At 40.8% G+C, this 23,157-nt stretch overlaps 1 protein-coding gene across 4 annotated transcripts in view; it reads left to right on the top strand.

Moving 5' to 3' along the window:
* LOC135225051 (HIG1 domain family member 1A, mitochondrial-like) overlaps positions 1–19,456 on the top strand; it is a 58,893-nt gene extending 39,437 nt beyond the window's left edge. For all 4 annotated transcript variants that reach the window (XM_064264328.1, XM_064264332.1, XM_064264338.1 and 1 more), the window contains exons 2-3: positions 8,452–8,535; positions 17,284–19,456. In XM_064264328.1, the coding sequence (XP_064120398.1) occupies positions 8,452–8,535; positions 17,284–17,501 (302 nt within the window). In that variant the 3' untranslated portion in view covers positions 17,502–19,456. The remainder of the gene's footprint in view (positions 1–8,451; positions 8,536–17,283) is intronic.
* The last annotated feature ends 3,701 nt before the right edge of the window (positions 19,457–23,157 follow it).

Genomic DNA, 23,157 nt, shown 5'->3' with positions numbered 1-23,157 from the left:
GAGTGTGAGAGTTTGTCTGATTCCGGCTGGAAGACTTATGATTCCTATATGCGCAAGTTAGAGCGTGACAGGATCAGGAGGTCTTCCTCCAGGAGCGTGTCAGGCAGTAGACGTCAGGGTAGTAATTTTTCACCTGCTAACCCTCCTGTAGACTTTGCTACCCCTAACCCTGTGGTGTTGCCTTCAGGCCCTGAGGTTGTGTCTGCGGAGGGTAATGCCCTGTCTGTGATTATGGAGCCCATCCATAACCTGGAATCCAAAGTGCTCGCTCTACAAAGTGGTGTGGTGAAGTGCAGTGATAGTATTAGTGCCCTAGTGTTGTGGAGGGGCATCAGATTGGCTCTATAATGCCTCTAGGCCTGGACCTCTGTCGAACTCCCAGGACTCAGGGAGTGTGGGCAAGTTGAAAGCCGAAAGAGGGTTACGGGGGTCTCCCCACCGATCTGGCGTCCCTTCGGCAGGTCCTGTTGACGCTTCCCAGGCTGCCAGGGATCATGCTTGTGCACGAATCCATAAGGATTGCTTCTCGTCCTCCAAAGAATCTGTCCATCCCCGCGCAAGGGGTGGAAGCTCTTGGAAGGACCTCCTCGCACTTCTTAAGAGAAGCTTCAGAGAGGAGGACGCTTCACATCCTTTTTCTCCAGATGCTTTTCGGTCGTCTCCAGAGAGTTTTGACGCTTTCCCACCGCAGAAGAGGACCAGGACGTCCTCAGAGGATGATGCTGTTGAGCGCCCCAGTCGCTCCAGGGAGAGAGCTGTAGCTTTTCCTGTGAGAAGGAAGAAGGCGTCCCCTCGCCCCTCGTCTTCCCACAGGATCAGCCCTTCCCCTTAGAAGGAGTCTTCTCCTACGAAGAAGATGCTCCTTGTTATGCAGCAGCAGTTGGCTTCGTTTATTGCCGAGAGAGAGGCAGAGCCGCGTCGACGCTGGAAGGACTTGAGGCTGCCTATCAAGAGGTCCAAGCAGTCCCCCTCTCCTTCTCCTCGTTCGTCTCCTTCGCCTGCTTTGTCGCCCTCTAGATTTCGTTCGGCACCCCAGCGCTTGTCTAGAGGGTGCGATGAGCGTCTCCGAAGACTCTCTTCTGTCGAGTGGGAGGAAGACAGTAAGGCTCATCGCAGCAGGGATCGTCTAGCTTCTCGAAAAGACGCTCCTCTCGCTCCCCTTCGTGACGCTCTGCATGCTACTAGGCATGACGCTCCTCAGGCTGCTCACCTGGACGCTTCTCAGGCTGCTGCTGCTCGTCGGGACGCTCGTCGTAGTGCTCGTCAGGACGCTCGCCAGGACGCCTCCTTCGCAGTTCTTCTTCGCAGCGGAGGTCCCTCTTAAGAGTTGGGCCTAAAGGTCTTAGACCTCTTAGTACTTCTGTGGATTCGTCTGTTGCTCCCGTGGAAGAGGGAGAGTTAGGAAGTTCATCGGAGGCCGCGGATGAAGAGCAGCCTTCTACGTCGTCTTCATCCTCAGACTACCAGGTCTTGGCCCACCTTCTGAGAGACTTGTTTGGAGACAAGTTCCAACCCTCGGCCCCTCGCTCTCCTCCTTCGCAGTTAGCCTCATCGAAGATGAGTAGAACGCCGGGATTTGTGAAAATGAAGACTTCTCTTTCTACGAAGAGAGCCTTCAAGAAGGTCCACGACTGGATGGATTTGAGGAAGGCCCAAGGCAAGACTTCTTTTGCCCTGCCTCCGTCGAGACTGAGTGGAAAAGCAGGGATTTGGTACGAAACGGGAGAGGACATTGGGTTGAGAGTTCCTTCCTCTTCCCAGGGAGACTTTGCCAGCCTAGTAGACGCTCCAAGAAGGTCTCTCCTTTCTTCGGCGAAGGTGTCGTGGACTCCATCTGAATTGGACCATCATCTGAAAGGACTGTTTCGGACGATGGAAGTATTCAACTTTCTGGACTGGTGTTTGGGAGTCCTGGATTTGCAGTCGCGGAGTCCTGACTCGATTAGCCTGGGGGAGCTGTCCAGCGTTTTGGCGTGCATGGACAAGGCTGTCAGGGATGGTTCGGAGGAACTGGCTGCTCACTTTTGTACAGGGCTCTTGTAGAAGAGAGCTTTGTATTGTAACTTCACAACGAAGTCTGTTTCTCCCTCACAGAGGGCAGAGTTGCTGTTCGCCCCTCTGTCGAGCCATCTTTTCCCCCATTCTATGATCATGGATCTCGCTGTCAGCCTGCAGGAGAAGGCTACTCAAGACCTCCTGGCCCAGTCTTCCAGACGTCCAGCAGTCCCTTCGGCTACTACGCTTGGGCAGGCTTCCAGGAAGCAGAAGCCCTTTCGCGGAGGAGCTTCCTCGAGATCGTCTCCTCAAGGAAGAGGTCTTCCCAGAGACAGAGCCCCTTCCAAGCTCAGGGGTAAGAAATGATGCGTCAGTCCTTCAGACACCAGTCGGAGCCAGGCTTCTTTCCTTTGCAAAAGCCTGGAGAGCGAGAGGGACGGACAGCTGGTCCCTCGAAGTCATTGAAAAGGGATACAAGATCCCATTCCTCAAACTTCCTCCGCTGTGCACTACGCCCAGGGATCTGTCACCGTCCTACCATCAAAAGAAGCAGCAGATTCTTTTCGATCTGCTCGAGCAAATGCTCGAAAAGAGGGCTGTGGAACAGGTCCTAGATCTGGAATCCCCAGGTTTCTACAACAGGTTGTTCCTGGTGCCGAAGCAGTCGGGAGGATGGAGACCAGTCCTGGACGTCAGCAGGCTGAACCATTTTGTAGAAAAACAAAAATTCAAGATGGAGACGCCTCAGTCGGTTCTAGGAGCCTTAAGACCAGGCGACTGGATGGTGTCGTAAGACCTTCAGGAGGCCTATTTTCACGTCCCCATCCATCCTCCGTCAAAGAAGTACCTGAGGTTTGTCCTGAGGGGGCAAGTTTTTCAGTTCAAGGCTCATTGCTTCAGGCTAAGCAGAGCCCCGATGGTTTTCACGGTTCTAATGAGGAATGTGGCGAGATGGCTTCACCTTTCAAGTATAAGAATCTCTCTGTACTTAGACGATTGGCTCATTCGAAAGTCCGATCTGATCCCAACGCAGTCCATCGTGTATCTGGGGATTCAGATGGATTTGGTGGCTTTTCGAGCTTTTCCGTCCCAGGATCGATAGCAGCACTGCTTCGACAGTTTCAGCTTTCCTGGGGAAGGAAACATGCTCGGTGAGGGAATGAATGAGTTTGCTGGGGACCATTTCCTCGCTGGAGAAGTTTGTTTCCCTGGGGAGACTGCACCTCAGACCTCTCCAGTTTTTCCTTGAGGAGAACTGGGAGAACAAAGAGGATCTAGATGTGACCTTGAGGATCTCGCAACCAGTAAAGGATCACTTAAGGTGGTGGCTCGATCCCGCAAAGCTGGCAGAGGGTTTTTCTCTCAACCTTCAGAGCCCCGACCTAGTGTTGTTTTCCGACGCGTCCACCTCGGGATGGGGAGCAACACTAGGGGGGGAAGAAGTGTCAGGCACCTGGAGAGGGGAACAGGTGTCCTGGCACATAAATCTCAAAGAATTGGGGGCAATTCGTTTGGCTCTCCAGTTCTTCGAGGAACAAGTTTCAGGCCGAGAAGTCCAGATCAACTCTGACAATACCACAGCTCTGGCGTACCTCAAGAAACAGGAAGGAACACACTCTCGGTCCCTGTTCGGCCTAGCAAGAGAGATCCTGTTGTGGGCCCAAGCATGGGAGGTAACGATCCTTACGAGGTTCGTGGCAGGAGTCGAGAACGTCCGTGCGGATCTACTCAGTCGGCTAGAGCAACTGCTTCCAACCGAATGGACCCTTCACCAAGAGGTATGCCAGGAATTGTGGAAGTTATGGGGACGTCCTTTGGTAGATCTGTTCGCAACATCGAGGACGAAGAGACTTCTTCTATATTGCTCCCCTGTACTGGATCCAGGAGCAGTAGCAGTAGGTGCCCTTCTCTGGGATTGGACGGAGATGGACGTGTATGCCTCTCCCCTGTTCAAGATCTTGGGAGAGGTCATCAGGAAGTTTGCGGCATCAGAAGGGACGAGGATGACGTTGATCGCCCCGCTTTGGCCTGCGAAGGAATGGTTCACAGAGGTCATGACCTTCTTAGTAGACTTCCCGAGGACGCTACCTTTGAGAGTCGATCTACTCAGACAGCCCCACTTCGAGAGGTACCCTTGCCACTGGTTTTTCAAGACCAGTGGCAAGGGCTATTGCCAATGCAAGGAGAGCTTCCTCTCTTGCGGTGTACCAATCGAAGTGGGCCGCTTTCAGGAGTTGGTGTAGGAAGAAGGGCATTTCCTCAACCACGACCTCTGTGAATCAGATAGCCGACTTCCTCCTTTATCTAAGGAAAGAAGAAAAGCTGGCAGTCCCAACAATAAAAGGATATAGGAGTATGTTGTCAGCTGTCTTTAGACACAGAGGTATGGACCTAGCAAACAACAAGGACCTTCACGATCTCTTAAGGTCTTTTGAAACCACTAAGGTGGCTCAGCCAAAGCTGCCTTCCTGGAACTTGGACGTGGTCTTGAAGTTCCTGATGTCCAGTCCGTTCGAACCTCTCCATTCTGCAACTTTAAAGGATGTGACCAGAAAGGCTGTTTTCCTAACTGCTCTGGCAACGGCGAAGAGAGTTAGCGAAGTTCAAGCCATCAGCAAGCATATAGGCTTTAAAGGACATAACGCTGTTTGTACCTTAAGCCCTACGTTTTTAGCCAAGAATGAAAACCCGTCTAACCCTTGGCCCAGGAGCTTTGAAATCAAGGGTATGGCTGAAATTATTGGACAAGAGCCAGAGAGAGTCCTGTGGCCTGTCAGGGCTCTCAAATTTTATTTGCATAAGACGAAGGAATGTCGAGGTCCTTCGGACAATTTGTGGTGTTCCGTAAGAAGGCCAGACTTGCCTATGTCAAAGAATGCTCTGGCGTTCTTCTTGAGAGACACTATCAAGGAGGCTCATACATCCTGTCAGGACAGTGATCTTAAACTGTTTAAAGTAAATGCTCACGAGGTGAGGGCGATCGCAACCTCGGTGGCATTTCAGAAGAATATGGCACTCAGTGACATCCTGGGCGCCACCTTTTGGCGAAGCAACTCGGTGTTCGCTTCACACTACCTGAGGGATGTGAAAACAACATATGAGAACTGCTGTTCGCTAGGGCCATACGTTTCCACAGATACAATTTTGGGGGCAGGAAGTAGCACTCATCCTATCCTTTAGAAAATGGTTAGGAAGAGTTTTTAATTTTACTGTTTTTTATGGTTGTTGGGTCGGCCGCCAGAGGCGAACTTCCCAGTCATTAGCTTAAGTTATGCTATATTAACTTATGTTAGGCTTGGTCAGGTGGTGGTTTTGCTTCATTGCCCTCATAGTATGGTCAATATGGTCTAGTTGCATTTTGGTCATGCCCCTGTTGACAGATCATCTAGAACTCACCAGCTATACAGGTCACTACCTTGCTGGAGACTAGTAAAGCAGAAGCAGACTTGGGTGACAGTAATCACGAAGTCAGCTATGCTAACAGGTAAGGAACCAAGGTGTCAATCATCTTCATGTAATTTGTTTCCTAAATCCTATTCTGTCTATTCCCACCTCCAATGGTGGGATTCAGCTATATACTGTATATATCTGACTGGTAAGTCTCGTGAACAAAATGATATTGTTATGATACAATAAAGTTTGTTCATACTTACCTGGCAGATATATATATTCATAGTGCCCACCCACCTCCCCTCAGGAGACAGCGGCACTAGAAAATCTGAATAGAAAATGGGAATGGTTCCTGATACCCGCCTCCCAGCGGCGGGAATGGGTACTAACCACCTGGCCTCCCACTGCGTGTGTCGTAAGTTTTGAAATTCTGTCGGACTTCGGAGAATACAGCTATATATATATCTGCCAGGTAAGTATGAACAAACTTAATTGTATCATAACAATATCATTTTAATAAAAATATTTTATTAAAAGTAATGGCTACTACGTATTCTTCTCTATTTTACAAATAGCAGCTTTTTCTGTGCTACTAAAACAGGCTAGTAGAGCACCTATAGAGGTCATGATCAAATACAGTGTCAAAATTGGTGTATATATTTGATTTTACAGGTAGACTATGGTACCATAGTAATCAAAGTCATTAATGATTCTCTCTCTCTCTCTCTCTCTCTCTCTCTCTCTCTCTCTCTGTTTCTTGAAGCGAGCTTTCGTCTGGAGCTGCCAGACATCCTTGGGCTGGGAAGCTGAAGGTGGACTTATCTTGGTGTGGTGTCCGTCCTTCTTATATTTGGGGTCGACAGCAGGGGGTCTGCCCTATGCTGATCTCCTATTGGCTGGTGGCAGTGAGTCTTCGTTTTCATTGGTGGCTTGAGCCAGGTCTCAAGCCACTTTCTCCGAGTCAATGGTTGCGATGCTGCAGGTCCTGCAGCCGTCTAGACCTCCTGAGCAGCGTGGTAACATTGATGGGCATTGCGCTACGCTGCGGGACATCACGGCTAACTTGATTATCATTGGCTGCAGGAGTACCTCTTTCAGGGCGTTGTCTTCAGTAGAGTTATCATGATCGATGGTGTCATTGTTGGTGGCAGGTCTTCTCATATTCGTAGGGAGGAGAAATTCTTCCTGCGTTGTATTCAGTGTAGGTTTTATTTGCAGGATGAGAAGCATCTCCAGCAGGCGTAACTGATGGGCATCAGGGGCCTTCCCGATGATCTTCATGTTCTGTATGATGACATCCTGGGAGATGGCCTCTTGATGTTTGGTGCAGGCATGAGTCTTGCTAGCCCCTCTTGGGGGTGGCATGAGAGTCTCTTCGACAGGCGCATGGTAGTCATACCTACGTAGCCGCCGCTGCATTCGCAGACTGGGCATGTATACTGGTACACTACAAGCCAATAACCGGTGATCGCCTGTGTATTTATAATTTTTTTATTCTGGTTATCTTGGAAACTTACTATTGTACTCCTGCTATGGAGTTGGGACGTATATTGGTTTATTTGTTTGTAATCAATATCTCGGTAAATAATTTTATGTATAGATGAAGGGCTAAGGAAGAGTTGATAAATTTTCAAGATGACATATGGATGGATTTTCAGGTTTTTGGTTCAGCCCTATGAAATCGATGCAGCTTACCCTTTGTAACTAGATTTAATGATTGCTTACAGTGACAAACTTTGACAGAAGTAGTCTTTTCTCAACCTGTAACAATTTATGTTGATCCTAACAGTTAAATGGTTCTGGTGAATTTGATATGTGCCCTTTTGATTTTAAGAACTAAGAATAACCAGTAAATATTGAGTAGAATTATTTATTCATTGCTACTCATTATTAACAGAATTAGCTATTTATTCATAGGTACTCTTTCTTAATATATATTTTAATCTATTTGCACAAAGAAATTCAGTTATATAGGGTGGCCATAAAGTCTTTCCAGGATTTCAGACCTTTATTACACACAAACCATGTTAGGTAGAAGTATAAGGTTTTCTTCAAATTCAACAACAATGACCAAAGTTTTTTTTTTACATTACTAATAAATTTCAACATGTGCCCCCTTTGTTGCCCGGAGTATGTCAAAGCGAAATTCTATCTCATGCCAGGTATTTTCCAACATCTCCATAGTTAGCTGTTATCCTTGCTTTTAAGGTTTCAACATTAGGTACTGGTGTACTGTACACTTTATCCTTGATATAACCCCATCAGAAAAAATCAAGAGGGGTAATGTCTGGTGAAGGGGGTGGCCATTCTGTTGGGCCATCTCTCCCAATCCAGTGGATGCATCACTCACACTGGGTTTACCACTTCTCTTACGGTCCTCAACATGTCCAGTCTCTGTGAACTTTTTATGTCAGTCTGTAATGCTTTTAACATCTGGTGGATCTCGTTGATACTCATTTATTGAACTTAAAGCTTAACTGCAACAGGTGATTTTGTTTCGTGGTACCATAACGCACACACTGCTTTATCTTGCAATGATGCCATTTCTGCTATTCTTGACTCAGCTGGCGGGTAGTGATCACAGTGGCATCTGTACGTAAACAAAAGAAACTTTAGTAATTGATCAACAGAATGTGAAGGTTGTACAGTAATATCCAGAATAATTTTGAAGTTATCCTAATTTTATTAATCAGGAAATGACTTTATGGACACCCTGTATACTGTTAGTGTTCTTTCTTTTTAAATATTTTTTTATTGTTATTGGAAGGTTTTTTTCTGACTGCATTTTAAAACTTTGCCTTTGTTGTCTTTCTGTTGATCCCTGTTGGAGGGTAGTGCTTCCAGTGCACTTCATGTAGTGCACTGTAGGTGCAATCCCTTCCATTCATTATACTATTCCTCCATTCATATTTTGTTTCTTCCATTTTATTTTCCATGGTCTCCTAACAATTGTTTCTGTATTATTTTCAGTGCTGAATGACCTCATGTGTTCCAGTGCTTGGTCTATGACCAAAATTTTATATTCCAATTTATTCTTTCTGTTGATGTTATCCATCTCTATTTCAGGAGAAAAAACCATGTCACACTACGATGAATCACATTCAGAACGCTTGTCACGCAAGGCCCGTGATTCTCCATTTATGGTTGCCGGTAAGATGAACTTTCACTAGTTGCACCAGTGTATTACAGTGGTACCTCGAGATACGAAATTAATCCGTTCCGAGGCGGCCTTCGTATCATGAGTTTTTCGTATCTTGAACCGCATTTTACATGTAAAATGGCTAATCCGTTCCAAGCCCTCCAAAAACACTCCAGTAAATTTCACAATAAAGCTAAATTGACCTATAAACAATGAAGTACTACAACAATTTGGACCATTCAATACCTAACTTAACCCTCTTACGCCGATTGGACGTATTAAACGTCGAGTCAAAATGTCTCCCGTATGCCGATTGGACGTATCATACGTCGGCTCAAAAAAGTTTTTTTAAAAATTCGCGGAAAAATACTTATAGGCCTACCAGCCGAAAACTTTTGTATCACGCGCCTTGGGGGATGCTGGGAGTTCACGGATCAAGGCGTTGTTTTGTTTACAATCGCTACGCAGGCGCGCAAGCGCGAATTTCTTTCTTATCGCACTAAAAAGTATCAGTGACACATCTCGGAAATTATTTCGTCACTTTGACATAATTATTGCACCATTTTAAATTATCCTTTACATGAAGTATTATATATGAAAATGTGCGCAATTTCATGCACAATACAACTAAAAAATATTCATGATTGTATCTTTTATCAGTTTTGAAATATTTTCATATAAATAACGATAAGTACAAAAATTTCAACCTTCGGTCAACTTTGACTCTACAGAAATGGTCGAGAAAGGCAATTGTAAGCTACAACTCTTACATTATAGTAATATTCAATCATTTGCCTTCATTTTGCAACAAATTGGACGTCTCTAGCACAATATTTCGATTTATGGTGAATTTATGAAAAAACTTTTTCCTTACGTTCGTGCGATAACTCTTCCGATAAATTTTTTCGTGCGATTGTCCTAATGTTTGCACCCTTTTAAATTTGCCGTTACATAAAGTTTTTATATATGGAAATGTGCGCAATTTCATGCACAATACAACAAAAAACAACCCATGGTTGTAGCTTTTATCAGTTTGAAAATATTTTATTTTCATAAATAACGTTAAGTGCAAAAATTTCAACTTTCGGTCAACTTTGACTCTACCGAAATGGTCAAAAAACGCAATTGTAAGCTAAAACTCTTATATTCTAGTAATATTCAATCATTTACCTTCATTTTGCAACGACTTGGAAGTCTCTAGCACAATATTTCGATTTATGGTGAATTTATGAAAAAAAAAACATTACGTTCGCGCGGTAACTTCCGAAAAAATCAGAATTTTTTTGTGCGATTGTCGAAATGTTTGCACCATTTAAAATTAGCTGTTACATAAAGTTTTATATATGAAAATGTGCGTAATTTCATGTAGAATACAACTAAAAATGATTGAAGGTTGTAGCTTTTTCTTTCTCTTTTTTCGAAATATTTGCATATAAATCACGATAAATAGAAAAAAAACCACGTTCGGTCAAATTTGACTCTACCGAAATAGTTGAAAAACGCAATTGTAAGCTAAAACTCTTACGGCCTAGTAATATTCTGTCATTTTTCTTCATTTTGAAACAAATTTGAAGTCTCTAAAACAATATTGTGATTTATGGTGAATTTTTGAAAAATATATTTACCTTCACTCCGCGCGCCGATTCGCGGCCGCAAGTCTCCGAAATACGTACATGGCATTATCCTAATATTTGCTCCTTTTCATATTAGCCTTTTTATAGAGTTTCATATATCAAAATGTGCGCAAATTCATGAAGAATACAATAAAAAATAATTGAAGGTTGTAGCTTTTTCGATCTTTGAAATATGTCCATATAAAAAAATATATATATTAAAATTTCGACATTCGGTCAAATTTAACTCGTCCGAAATGGTCGAAATCTGCAATTCTAATCTAAAACTCTTACAGTATCGTAATATTCAATCATTTGTCTTAATTTTGAAACAAATTGGAAGTCTCTAGAACATTATTTTAGAATTACGGTGAATTTTTGAAAATAACATTTTTTACGTCCGCTCGTTACGAATTCGTACATCATTTTGTGATAATATTTTTCCGGTGTTTGCTTTTATTGTTTTTACAATGTATTATATATCAAAATGATTGCAATTTAGTGTACAATACAACGCAAAATAAAGTAACTGGTTAGCTTTGACCGTTTTCTGCACAGCGTGATTTGAATACAATTATGTATGAATTTTTTTTTTTCGCTACCATATATCGCATTATTTACATATGATAATGATATCATTTTTCATTTCTGATGGTTGCATTCTAAACTTCAGGCAATGACAAAAAAAGGAGCCAAAAATGAACTCTTAATCTTCAAAATTACGCGCGCTGTAATTTTTTGAAAAAATTATTTTCCATTTTTTCCACCTCCGCCGCTCACTCCAAACCAGGCCCGGCATACGGGAGACGTTTTGATTTTTAGGGCTCCGGCGTAAGAGGGTTAATATGTACTGCTAATATGTACTATATAGTTACCTGTAAATAAAGTGTATTAGTGTACATGGTATACAAGAAATACTGTGCGTACATATGTACGTATGTAGTAAAATGTGGAAGCTTACCTTTCGAGTGAGGCTATCTCCAAAAGTGGCGACAGGAGGACAAACGGCAGACACGTACTCTTAACTTTACGAAAAAACACACACAAAAATGTCAGGAAAACATAAACTAAACTTTACGAAACACATAAACAAAACTGTAACACTTAACTTTACAAAAAACTTTTTTTTTTTTACAAAATTTCAACTTCTTCACCACTTTCAACTTTGTTTTTTTGTAGTATCACTTGGTTCTTCCTTTTTTGCTTACTCCTGCTAGTACTAAAGGCCTTTTTAAAAAATAACTATCCAAGGAAGATTGCTTCTGCCTGCTTTTGACAATGTTCCTGAAACAACTCGGGCAAACGTCATCGAACTGTGCAAGCATACGACCTGTGTAAGCCTTTTCGGGGTGTCTCTTTTCTACGAATGATTGCACCTTATGAAAAGCAGCTAGAGCATCCTTAATTTCTGCCGTTGTCATAGAGTCGTCGTCCTCCTCCTCGCCACTGCTACAGAGCTCCTCTTGAACGACGTTATGTTGCAGGGCCTCCAACTCCTTCAGGTCATCCGTCGTAAGCTCCTCTTGGTGCTCCTCGAGAAGGTCATTGATGTCGTCCTCATCCACTACCAGCCCCATGGACTTGCCGAGTGCAACGATCTCGTCAAGATCTGGTTGCGAAACAGTTTCAGGATTGTCAACTGTTCCTGAATCTGCAGCACCAGCTTCGCCCACGTCGAATCCCTCAAAGTCTCGGGCGGATACGGCATCAGGCCAGAGTTTCCTCCACGAGGAATTCAAGGTTCGCCTCGAAACCTCCTGCCAAGCTTGGTCAATGAGTCTGATGCATAATACGATATCGAAATGCTCCTTCCAAAATACACGCAAGGTGAAGTTTGTTGTATCGGTGATGTCGAAACATCGCTTGAAAAGATGTTTCGTATACAGCCTCTTGAAGTTCGATATCACTTGCTGGTCCACGGGCTGGAGGAGAGGGCTGGTGTTAGGCGGAAGATAAAGAACCTTGATAAACGAATACTCCACTAGGATATCTTCCTCGAAGCCAAAACACAGATTTACCCACTCAGTGAACAAAAGTCTCGTTACCCAGGCTTTCGCATTAGCCCTCCACATGGAAGCTTCTCCTTAAGCACTTTGTGGGCCTTGAAGCCTCGAGGAGTCTCCGAATGATAGACAAGTAGGGGCTTCACCTTGCAATCCCCACTGGCGTTCAAACAAAGTGCAAGCGTATGCCTGTCTTTCATAGGCTTATGCCCAGGTAGTTTCTTCTCTTCCTGCGTGATGTACGTCCGACGAGGCATTTTTTTTTCCAAAAAAGGCCAGTCTCATCACAGTTGAAGACTTGATGAGAACTGTAGCCTTCGTCGAGTCATATCTCGTCGAACATCTTAATAAAGGCTTCAGCCGCTTTCGTGTCCGTGCTGGCCGCCTCCCCATGCCGCACCACCGAATGGATGCCAGTCCGTTTACGGAATTTTTCAAACCACCCATGAGAAGCCTTGAAGTCTGGGGTTGGCGTTGATGTCCCTTCTCCTCCGTCGTCTTCAGCCTGGGCAATCAAATCGCCGAAAATAGCGCTGGCCTTGTGGCAGATTGCCGTCTCGGTTATCGTATCGCCAGTGATTTCTTTGTCTTTTATCCAGACAAGAAGAAGCCTTTCCATTTCATCGTGCACATGGCTCCTCTTGCTGGACAAAATAGTCACGCCCTTGGAAGGTGTAGCTGCTTTGATGACATCCTTCTGCTTAAGGATGGTGCCTATTGTCGACGGATTTCGGCCGTATTCCTTGGCGATCACACTCAATCGCATACCAGCTTCATACTTTTTAATTATCTCCATCTTCGTCTCCAAAGAAAGCATCCTCTTCTTTCTGTGAATTTCAGCTTTCTTGGGACCCATGACTACGTATATACTGTACGTAGTAAAGGTCTCACACAACACAAAGTATACTACAAGGAAATCACTAACGAATGTACGTTAATAAACGAAATCGTATAGAACGAACGAATACTGCGTGCGTACGATACCGATGATGCCGTGAAGTGGCCGAAAGAGCACGCCGCTACGTAGATGCATCATGGGAGAGATGCTGACCAATAGGAGAGCAGGATCTCATGGCGGTGACTAGCATCAGGAACCAATGGGTGAGCGGGAGGATGGTGGCGAGTCTGCTCAGTTGGCGGTGAGCAAGTTTTAAAATTGTTATCGGTGGTCCGGGCGAATCTCGGACTTTACAGCAACAACCTTTCGTATCTTGAACAATTTTCGTATGTATAGCCACAAAAATCTTCATATTTGCTTTCGTATCTCGAGTTTTTCGTAGGTTGAGCCTTTCGTATCTCGAGGTACCACTGTATAAGAATTGCATTTGTCATTTTTTTTTTAATATAATTAACCAGTGACCCCATATTGTAAAAAATTAGTAATGCTCTAAAGCTTGGACTAAGGTACCCTCATATTGGATTGTTATAAAAGGGCCACTCTTGAGAAATGTTGACCCCTGCTTGTGCAACAGTAAATCTAAATTTTGGGTTTATTACCTCAGGATTGTCATTGTTGCACTGAAAAGAATAATTGGATGCACATTGCATTACATAGATATATGATTGCTAATGAAAATTAGCATGTAGAGTAAATTACCATAAATATCCATTCCAGAAAAATCTAAGGTTAGTATAATTACTAAAATATACATGCTCCTTGCCATGTAGGTATTACAAATAGTTTAAAGATGCTAATAAACGGCCAAAGAATCTTTTAATAATTTAAGGTCTTTAACAATCAGAATGTAGGGATTTGTATTGAAATAACATTTTTTGATACTAGTTTGTAGTTATTGGTGATTATGTGTATTTGGTCAGGAAAATATATTTTAATAGTGTATTTAGTCAGTACAACATATCATTTGATACAGTAAACTTCAATGCAGTAATTTGTGTTTTAATTGATTAATAACAATTACATCAATGCCTCAGTGATCCTCTCTAACTTTAGTCATAGTAACAGTGTGACTTCTGAGCCTGCAAATGGCTGTTTCAGCCTGAGAACCACATACAATATAACCTAGAAACTATGTATATGATTCATGAAAGAAATGTTATTTCTTTATAGCTGAATTTTGACAAGATTTTTTCCTGTTCTAAGGGGGTGATGGCAAGACTAAAAAAGTAGAAATTTTTTCTTGTCTACAGTGGCTGCCCAGCACATTAGCCATCCATCGCAGCAACAACGCTCTGTATGTTTTTCAGGTCTATACAAGATAATTATTCACCCAAGTCCCATGCCGTGACTTGGGTGGGTTTGAGGACTCACAGCAGATAGGAAAAATAGGTTTTTCCTATGTCAAAACCTGTTTTTTCACAGTGTATCTGATGTTTCTCCTCAAAGCTTACAAAAGTTGATTGACATGAGGAAATGGCTTAACTCATAAAATTCAATCCCAAGAACCCAGATCAAATTTCAGTCCAAGTTTAAGCCACAGGTTATAAAACACATTCTTTATTCCAGATACCCCTAGGGTTTGGCAACAAAGAACATGAAACTTAACACAATCTTATAACTATTAAGACGTGGTTCTAAATTGTTTTAATTAAACATGCTGGGTTTGGTCACAGTATTTTTGCACCTTTCCCAGCAATATCTTAGATAACCACCACATCAATATGACCCCTGGTTTTCCGCCATACAGTGTGTGGTCGAATTTGTTCAAACTCATGGCAGTAATTTCTTTAGGAATATTGTTTCTGATGACCACCCTGTAATCTTGGAGACTTCTTTGAAAGAAACATTTCCGAAACAAAGCTAACGATGTACTCACCTTCTGGATGTCGTGCGACTTAGGAAAGGAGTGGGGTTTGCCTTTTTAGTAAGGGACACTAAAATTATTGTCAGCCCATATAGAGAGAGTGGTTTGCTTGAGCTAGGGTGTGGGAAAATTGGACCCCCTGGGATGTTTGCCGTGATCTGTAGGTAAACCTTAAGTGCTTGAACCAGGCATAATGTTTTATCTGACAAATTGAGTTCCCTTATCTGAATAGGAGGTTTCCTCCTCAAAGGGTTCTCATTCCTGGCCAGGGACAATGATATATGATGGTTAGCTGTATGAGTGGTGTAGCGCTGTCCCTGTCTAAGAATGCAAGCTCCTGATACCAAAGCAGTCAAGAAGATTGCCTTTTGCAGTATATGAGTAGGCAGTCCCTGGTTATCAGCAGTCCAGTTTTATGGTACTTGTCTATCAAAAACGGTAACTGAATTTATTGCACTGATATGCGCCAATCCTTGCTCATTGGGAGTGCCAATCCAGTGCCGATAACTGGGGATCGGCATTATTATCGCCGATTTTTTATTACCGGCAATTTTTGGTTATCATCACACCGTCAGGAACAGAACCACCTCCAATAACGGGACTGCCTGTAGTTATATTGGCCCCACTGAATTGAGAGGTTGACAGAAGTCTTAAGCTCCTAATTTAAGTACCAGGTAATGGGAATCCTTGCAGGACCAGGTCTTTGCAATACAAATTCTATGTTAGAATTAATTCCAAATGCATTAAGCAAGAGCTCTGACAATGCCACCTTTTATGCCATGATTATTGTAATTGCAAGGCACCTGTCTTCAAAAAGATATATAAGAAAATGTAAAAGTGTTTCAACAGAGATCTCAACTGAGCTCTCAGCATGGATACAATGTAACCATACTTTCCATACAGACTGGTATTGTCGTAGAGATGATATCCATAGTTTCTGTACTAGTACCTAGCAGTGTTAGGAGGATAATTTTCATGCTAGACAAGATTTTAAAAATCCACATGTGAAGGTCTGGTTCAGAAAAGAGGATGCACAGATGACTTTCTCTCCTGCTGTCTGGGGTAGAACAGCAGATGGTAAAGGAATTTAATTCTTCACCCATTGTTGAAGCAATAGGAACCAATGACTGTTCGGCCAATTTGGGGTTATTAAGTAAGCGGTTCCGTTGAAGGTTAGAAGTTTGTTCAAAACCTTCAAAATCTGGGACAATGGAGGAAAAAGGTATACATTCTCCATTTGTTCAAGTCTTGTAGGAATGTATTTTTTGCCATTTCTTAATTCCAGGTTCAAAGACACTTAGAGGATAAATAGCTGCTACCAAAGATAGCTTTTTCTTATGTCAAAACCTGTTTATTCATGATGACCACATGTTAATTTTTTTAGTTTCGTGAAAAGTAGAAAATGATGACAAATTTAATGGTTATAGAATGGGTTTTTGGCCTACTATGTATTGATATCTGTAGTGTCCCTTCTTCATGGTAAAAATAAATCAAAATTTTCCTTTCTAAATTGTCCAATTACCTACTATGAAATTAAGGAGCGAGTAGAAAGACATCAAACCCATGGCATTATATAAGGTACTAATGATCTGATGCATTCATTCACTCCACTGGTATTTGATGGTAAGGGCATGTAATTTGATAATGTAACAAATCTAGTCCATACAAGATATTCTGTCAGAATTTTCTATATTTTCAGATTTAAAACTATTTTGCCATGCTTTAAATATGTAAATTCTAAATTCTTCTTATGAGTAAGTTTTCTTAATATGTATGTACTATAAGTTTATATTAGAATATGATGTCAACTGGAGAAGCAGGTCAGTTGCAACTTGCATCTGTCAAGACTAGTTTCCAGTTTTTCCTGGCAGCTACTCTTCTTTTTTGCTCTCAGGGCTAAATTACGAAAGGGCATTTTGCTATTTGCCCAGCAAAGCTTTGTTAAAAATTCATCTTTAACTGGAAAATATTTTGATCTTTGGTAATACGTAGGTACAGTATATAATTTCAGAGTGATAAGTAGTAGAATCAATCAAATAAACAAAATTTACCACATTTGAGTTACTGAGCTATGCTAGTCCTTGCTGGTGGATTTATGCTGATAGGTAAACGTGTTGAATTCTATGGTATTCATCAGAAGTGAACTGTCTAATACATTCAGTAGACTGAAGTGCAAAACTGACATTTCAAAATTAGTTGATCAAAAGCCCAAAGATTAAAAACTGTGTTGAACTTGGATTTTTTGGTATTTGAAAAGCCATGCATATTCGAATTTTGGTCACATGCATTATAGATACAGTACATATTCTGTACCACTATACAGTATGTTGTGCATATTCTTACAACCCTTTTGTTTACATTTTTCTTCATAATTTTTCCAGGGCTAGTCGGTCTAGTGGGTATTGTTGGCTATGGCATATATGGCTTTAAGAACAGGAAAGTGAAGACTTCAGTCTACCTTATCCACATGCGTGTCATGGCTCAGGGCTTTGTTGTGACTTGCCTGACAGCTGGTGTGGCATTTAATCTCTACAATAAATTTGTACATCCAAAATTATTCCCAGCAAGCATAGCAGCTCCAGAGGATAAAAAGGAATAGGTCTACCCAGCATAAAAATGTAGTGAGCACAATTATTGATCATCACAGTTGTAGAAAGTTTGGTTTCTACTGTTGATTGCCATTACATCTGAGTTATTATTATCGTAATTGTTATGTAATCATTTTCAAATGCAGTTCATAGTGTATGTGAGAGTTTCATAGTTCTAGGCCATTGTAGTAAACCATGAGCTTTTACTATGAATGAGAGATGTAAAGTTTTCTCTACAGTTTACTAATGTTTAGCTATGAGATTTGTTTCATATATACGTACATATTACAGTGCATACTTCATGTAATGGTCATAGGTCATAATTTGACTTATATAAAACTTTTAAAATGAAGAAGTATTGGCTTTAATTATCTATGTCTTTTTTGTGTTCTTAGTTTTATACTTATGCAGAAATGAATGTGTGTGTTTGTATAGCAGCTATGTAGATACTGTTCCATGTGAGAACAGTTTTGGAGATGAAAAGTGTGTAAATAAGAAGTAAGAAAGATGTACAAGCAGTAAGTGCTGTAAATCAGTGACACACACTATATGAGTGATGATGGAATAAATATTGGTTGTTTGTATTCACTACAGAAATGTATAATACGAGTTAAGTTTTGATACTAGGTACAGTGGTCATTCTTCTCCATGGCAGAAATTTTGCATTAGTATTTGTTGTATACTGGATAAAAAGTGAAAAATACATGTTTAATTAATTATTATGTCCGGTAATGTTAAGATTGAATGTTACAGCGGATAGGACTGTAGGATACTATGAGAGACATGTATTATTTTTCATAGTGTGTGGAAGTTAAAGCTGTCATACAAATAATATAAATTGAAAGACAAAATATTTAGGAATCAGTAACAGAATGTGTCTGGACCAAAATGCTAAAAAGTTATTCTCTAATGATTGTTAGGTTCAAGAGCTAGACCACTCTTGCAGACAGGAAAGTCCCATATACAGTATGGTATCGAGTGTAAGGGAAATGAAATATACCAGTATTAAAATTATTTTGAATTTTAATTTAAAATTATAGCTTAAAGTCAATAAGTGTTTAATTAATGATGTATATACTATACTTGTATAGACTATCCTTTAGAATCCCACATTATCCCAAGTCATTTGTAAGCATATCTACGGAAGAGAAATAACTGCAAATACCATAGTGACGAATACTTTATCAATGTTTACTTTTATGTCAAAAGTCAATAAGTGTACTTATAATTAATAGTTGCTATCATCAATGTTACACTTAGAAAATTCAGGAATGCAATAGTAATATCTTATTGGGAAATGTATGTCAAATTTTAATAAATGTAGGCTTGTTACATTTACCTTATTTTGTTTGAGTTTTTTGCTCACTTTGACAAGTTAATCATTATGACTTTCATTGATGTCATCTAGGAGCAAAAATACTTTCAACACTGTATTTTTCATACTATAGTGAAATCCTAGGTGTGCATGTCATATATCTTGACCATTGTGTTAATTTTTATGGTCATCAGTATACTGCCTGTTGAAATAGCTTGGATGGTATTTTTTCATTTGGAGTTTGTAGGTCGTCCATATTTTTCAACGATTTCTCTGAAATCTATTGCATAAGTACAGAAAGACCAATACAAAAAAATACTGACAAAATATTTTTAGTCAATTAAGGAAGTATTGGGATGTATAGTGATATAAATCTGGTTTTTTTTTTTATAGTTCTTCAACATATTGATATTGCAACTTTTTTACACTGAAGGCTTTGGTAAAAGTATCATAATCCTTAATAAGGCTGGAGATACACATACAATATTGGGAATTTCATGACTTTAAATGAAAGATAAGTTGATTTTACCCGGTTTTCTGTGTATATTCCAAGCTAACTTTTGCATCATCACATTTCAAAAATTATTTTTTATAGATTTGAATGTTGTCATTAAATTATTTTTCAAAGGCAAATAAATTATGTACAAAGTAGGTCTGTGGATTTAAATTTTTCATGCTTTGCACATAAGGCAAGGAAGAATACCAGATATCAGACAATAGAATAACAACCTTAAGATTTAAGCAGCTATCAATTTGATCTGATTCTATTAACCCCCATCCCACCACTTTTTGTGTGATCAGCACCTGGGCCAAAACAAGGTTTCTGTGTCCTTCCAATATTCCAAGTTGACTGGTAAGCTTTTGTAATGCAGTGGCCACTCTATGAAATTGCTGTCAAAGTTCCCTTGGATGAACATAGTTTCACTCAAACATGATTGCAAACTCTCAGACATAAGCAGGGGAGGGAGAGCAAGACATGTCCACTATTCACATGAACATGGGTGGGTGCTGTGTTCCAAACATTTACAGGAATCTTACCAATGACCTTCACAGAAGCACTGTTGGTGGCCCGACCATGGAAGTTGAATCGACCTTGGAAGGGCAATCTCATTCACCAGGGGACTCTTCTTAAAAGGTAGAGTGGAGGTGCAACCCTTGGAGCCGTGGAGATGTGGACGAGCTTGATCGCAACTTCATGGACATGGGATGGGTAGGTGGGTGGCTGTTATAGAAGTCCCACGGATGTTAGCCAGTCGTCCAAGCAATCGTTGTGGTGAGAAACAAACTTTCTCTGAAAAATGATCCATCCACTACGTTACTTTCACCTTAACAGGAGAAACTCAGAAGAGCTGTCTCATTCTTCTGTAAACCTTCATATGAACATCAATGTGGGCCACAGGCCCAGCTGTGCCCTGCCATGGCAACATTTTTGAAGGGGAATGTGAAGGAATTAAGAAATATCACCATGCTTGACACTCACTTGTTTCACGGTCATGCAACAATCGTAGAAAGCCCTCGGCAGTGTAACATCTTCCCGTAGGTGCATTTTCATGTTTGCAGAGTAAATTTTTGGCTAAGGTGAATGGAAAACTGCAGTAACCTAAAAAATATTCATGGCCGTGCAACATTGTGCACGGGCAAGGTTACATCTGCCCATCCCGGGCCTCTCTCCTTCCTTGTACAATGTGAAGCAAAAAACAAGGTCGTGCAAAACTGCTTGGCACAAATTCTTCCTTCCTTGGTGAGCATAAGTTCAGCTTAGACACCCAAAAACTGCTGCTGCAGCATTACTGAAAATGTCAACCAGGAACTTTTCACGGAGGAAAATGCGGGGAAGAGAAGACCGAGAGTGCTGGGAACTACTCTGGCACTGAAAAAATGCTCATCCTCATCCCCAAGGACTATGGAAGTAAAGGGAAACACGACGATCCCACATGTTAAGACCGATGGTTTGTATTAGGAAAAACACAAATTACTTAAAACTTGTCATTTTTAGGTAAATATTGGCATCACAAGGATCAGTCCTGTGGCCTTTGCTTTTTATAGTGTAGTAGCATTAGAAGTTTTAAAGAACACCAGAAAGAGAGGGCCATGGAAGTTGTCTGACAAAAGTTTTAATGGTAGAATCAAAGGATGAAGTTTTATAAATGTTTAAAGAGTGTAAGGACAGAAGGAAGAAGAGATGATAGAATATCGAAGTAAGTAAAACAAATCTCATGGTAACTAACTAGGAAGGAAGCAAAGAAAATAGATGATCAGAAAGTGATCATGTAGATTCTGGGTGAAAGGTGTGGAGATGATCTTGGTAAATTGTACTGGGTCAGAAGTACCATGTGTCACAAGAAATGCTCTAGTTTGCAAGATATAATGAAGACAAAGAAATTTGAGATACCTAATGTGAATGCACTAGTTAGTTAGGACTGTGATATTGTTCCCAAATTTTTAATGATGTTATTGTACAATAAATTAATTTAACGAGATCCTTGAGCTACAGTTCTTTAAACTTACAAATAGCTTCCCGGAAGATGTTTACCTTAAAAGCAATTAGAAAATTAGTGCAAGGTATATGTTTAAGAAGTTGAACAACTAACAAGGAGAAGATCTAAGAATGGGCAAAATGTAGTAGAGGGTGGAGAGCAATGCAATATAAACGGTTGCAAATAACCCAAAATCTTGTACTGACTAGTGCTGCACAAGGCGCCCCATAATAGTTATCCTCCTATGGGGTACTAAACCAAGAAAACAGGTGAGGTACTAAACACTGAATAGAAATGGCAATTATTCTTGTCATCTTTTTCTTCAAATAACAAGTACAGTAGGACAAATGACTGCCCAAGTTTGTTGAAAAATGTAAAGGTACGCGGCTGAATGTTAATTACAGTCCTGGTGGGAGATGTACATCGACAGACTAATCGAAAATCACCTTTCGATAAATGTCTTCAATGTTTATTATGGTTTATATTTATTTGCTTACATAATACACCACCCATGATATTTCAAAATGTAGTATCTCAGAGTTCCTACAAGAATTATTGTCAAGCTTACAAAATTTGCCAGCTGACTTATACAAAAACTAATTTGTTACTTCATTTCTTTTAGTCATTAATTCCCTGTGCATTTTTTCATTACGTTAATTCAGTTACCTTCAATTAGGTCTGCCATTTGCTCTTTGTAAAGGTAATTGTCTTAATTTTGCATGTAACATCACATAACAAAGAAACCCTCTGTTGTTAATGTGCGTCTTTATCTGAATGATGACTGTAACTTTACTGAAATCTTTTCATCCACATGACAGTTCATCTTAAATTCAGACCAAAGTGAGGCAATTCAAATACAACTGTAAAGAAATACAGTAAATCAAGATGCAAGAAGATCGTGTATTCAACATAAATTTTATCAGCAAAACGGCAAATGATACAAGATCGCAAGCTTTGTCAAATGGCACCCCAATGCCCATCAGTTTAACGAAGTTAATGGTTACGGATCTTGAGGTGCAAGAAAACTTCTGAAACTATTCAAGTCCTCCAAACATACAGCGTTGCATTCGAGTGTCTCAGCAGTGTGGTTGGTATGGTATTAGCGTCCCACCTCTGTGGTCACGGGTTTGATTCTCGGCCATTCCATTAAGGAGTGAGAGATGTGTATTTCTGGTGATAGAAGTTCACTCTTGACGTGGTTCGGAAGTCACGTAAAGCCGTTGGTCCCGTTGCTGAATAACCACTGGTTCCATGCAACGTAAAAGCACCATACAAACAAAGAACCGTTGCATTTGATGTTGATCGAGATACTGACTTCTACAGCTGAGGAGAGCTTAATAGCCTTTCACGTTATTAAACATGAATCAGTCTAGAAGTTACTTATCACTTTTCCCTTTCAAAATACTTTTACGAGTTAAGAATTTTTGAAACGGTCTCAGAGCCATCCCAAAAGACTTATTTTAACTTTATGAAAGCAAAAGCTGCTAGGATAGCCTTTCTAATAAGTTTTTAAAAGGTTGATATTTATAAACCTGTGCAACATTCTAAACTGAGATTTAGGGTGGTTAAGAGATACAGTCGTATATTACAAATTTTCAACCGGATATTCTCCGAAGAACGGTAGTGCCGTCACACTGTAGTATTCATTTCTTAAGGTTCTTTGAAGAGTCCCTTCGGCCCATATCTGCAACCATTTCATTTTTTTTTTCACTCTTCCTCTACCTCCATTCGTATTCTCTTTCTTCCATCTTGACTCTTCAACCTCTCCGGATAGTTGATTCACAATGCAACTGCAAGGTTTTCCTCCTCTTACACTTTCTAATTCTTATTACTACTGTCAATTTCTGATTCAGCATTGAATGGCCTCATAGGTCC

This window comes from Macrobrachium nipponense, chromosome 20 (genome assembly GCF_015104395.2).
Source record: "Macrobrachium nipponense isolate FS-2020 chromosome 20, ASM1510439v2, whole genome shotgun sequence".
NCBI lineage: Eukaryota > Metazoa > Arthropoda > Malacostraca > Decapoda > Palaemonidae > Macrobrachium > Macrobrachium nipponense.
Note: the sequence above shows the minus strand (reverse complement) of the source record. Positions and strands in the feature narration are given on the sequence as shown.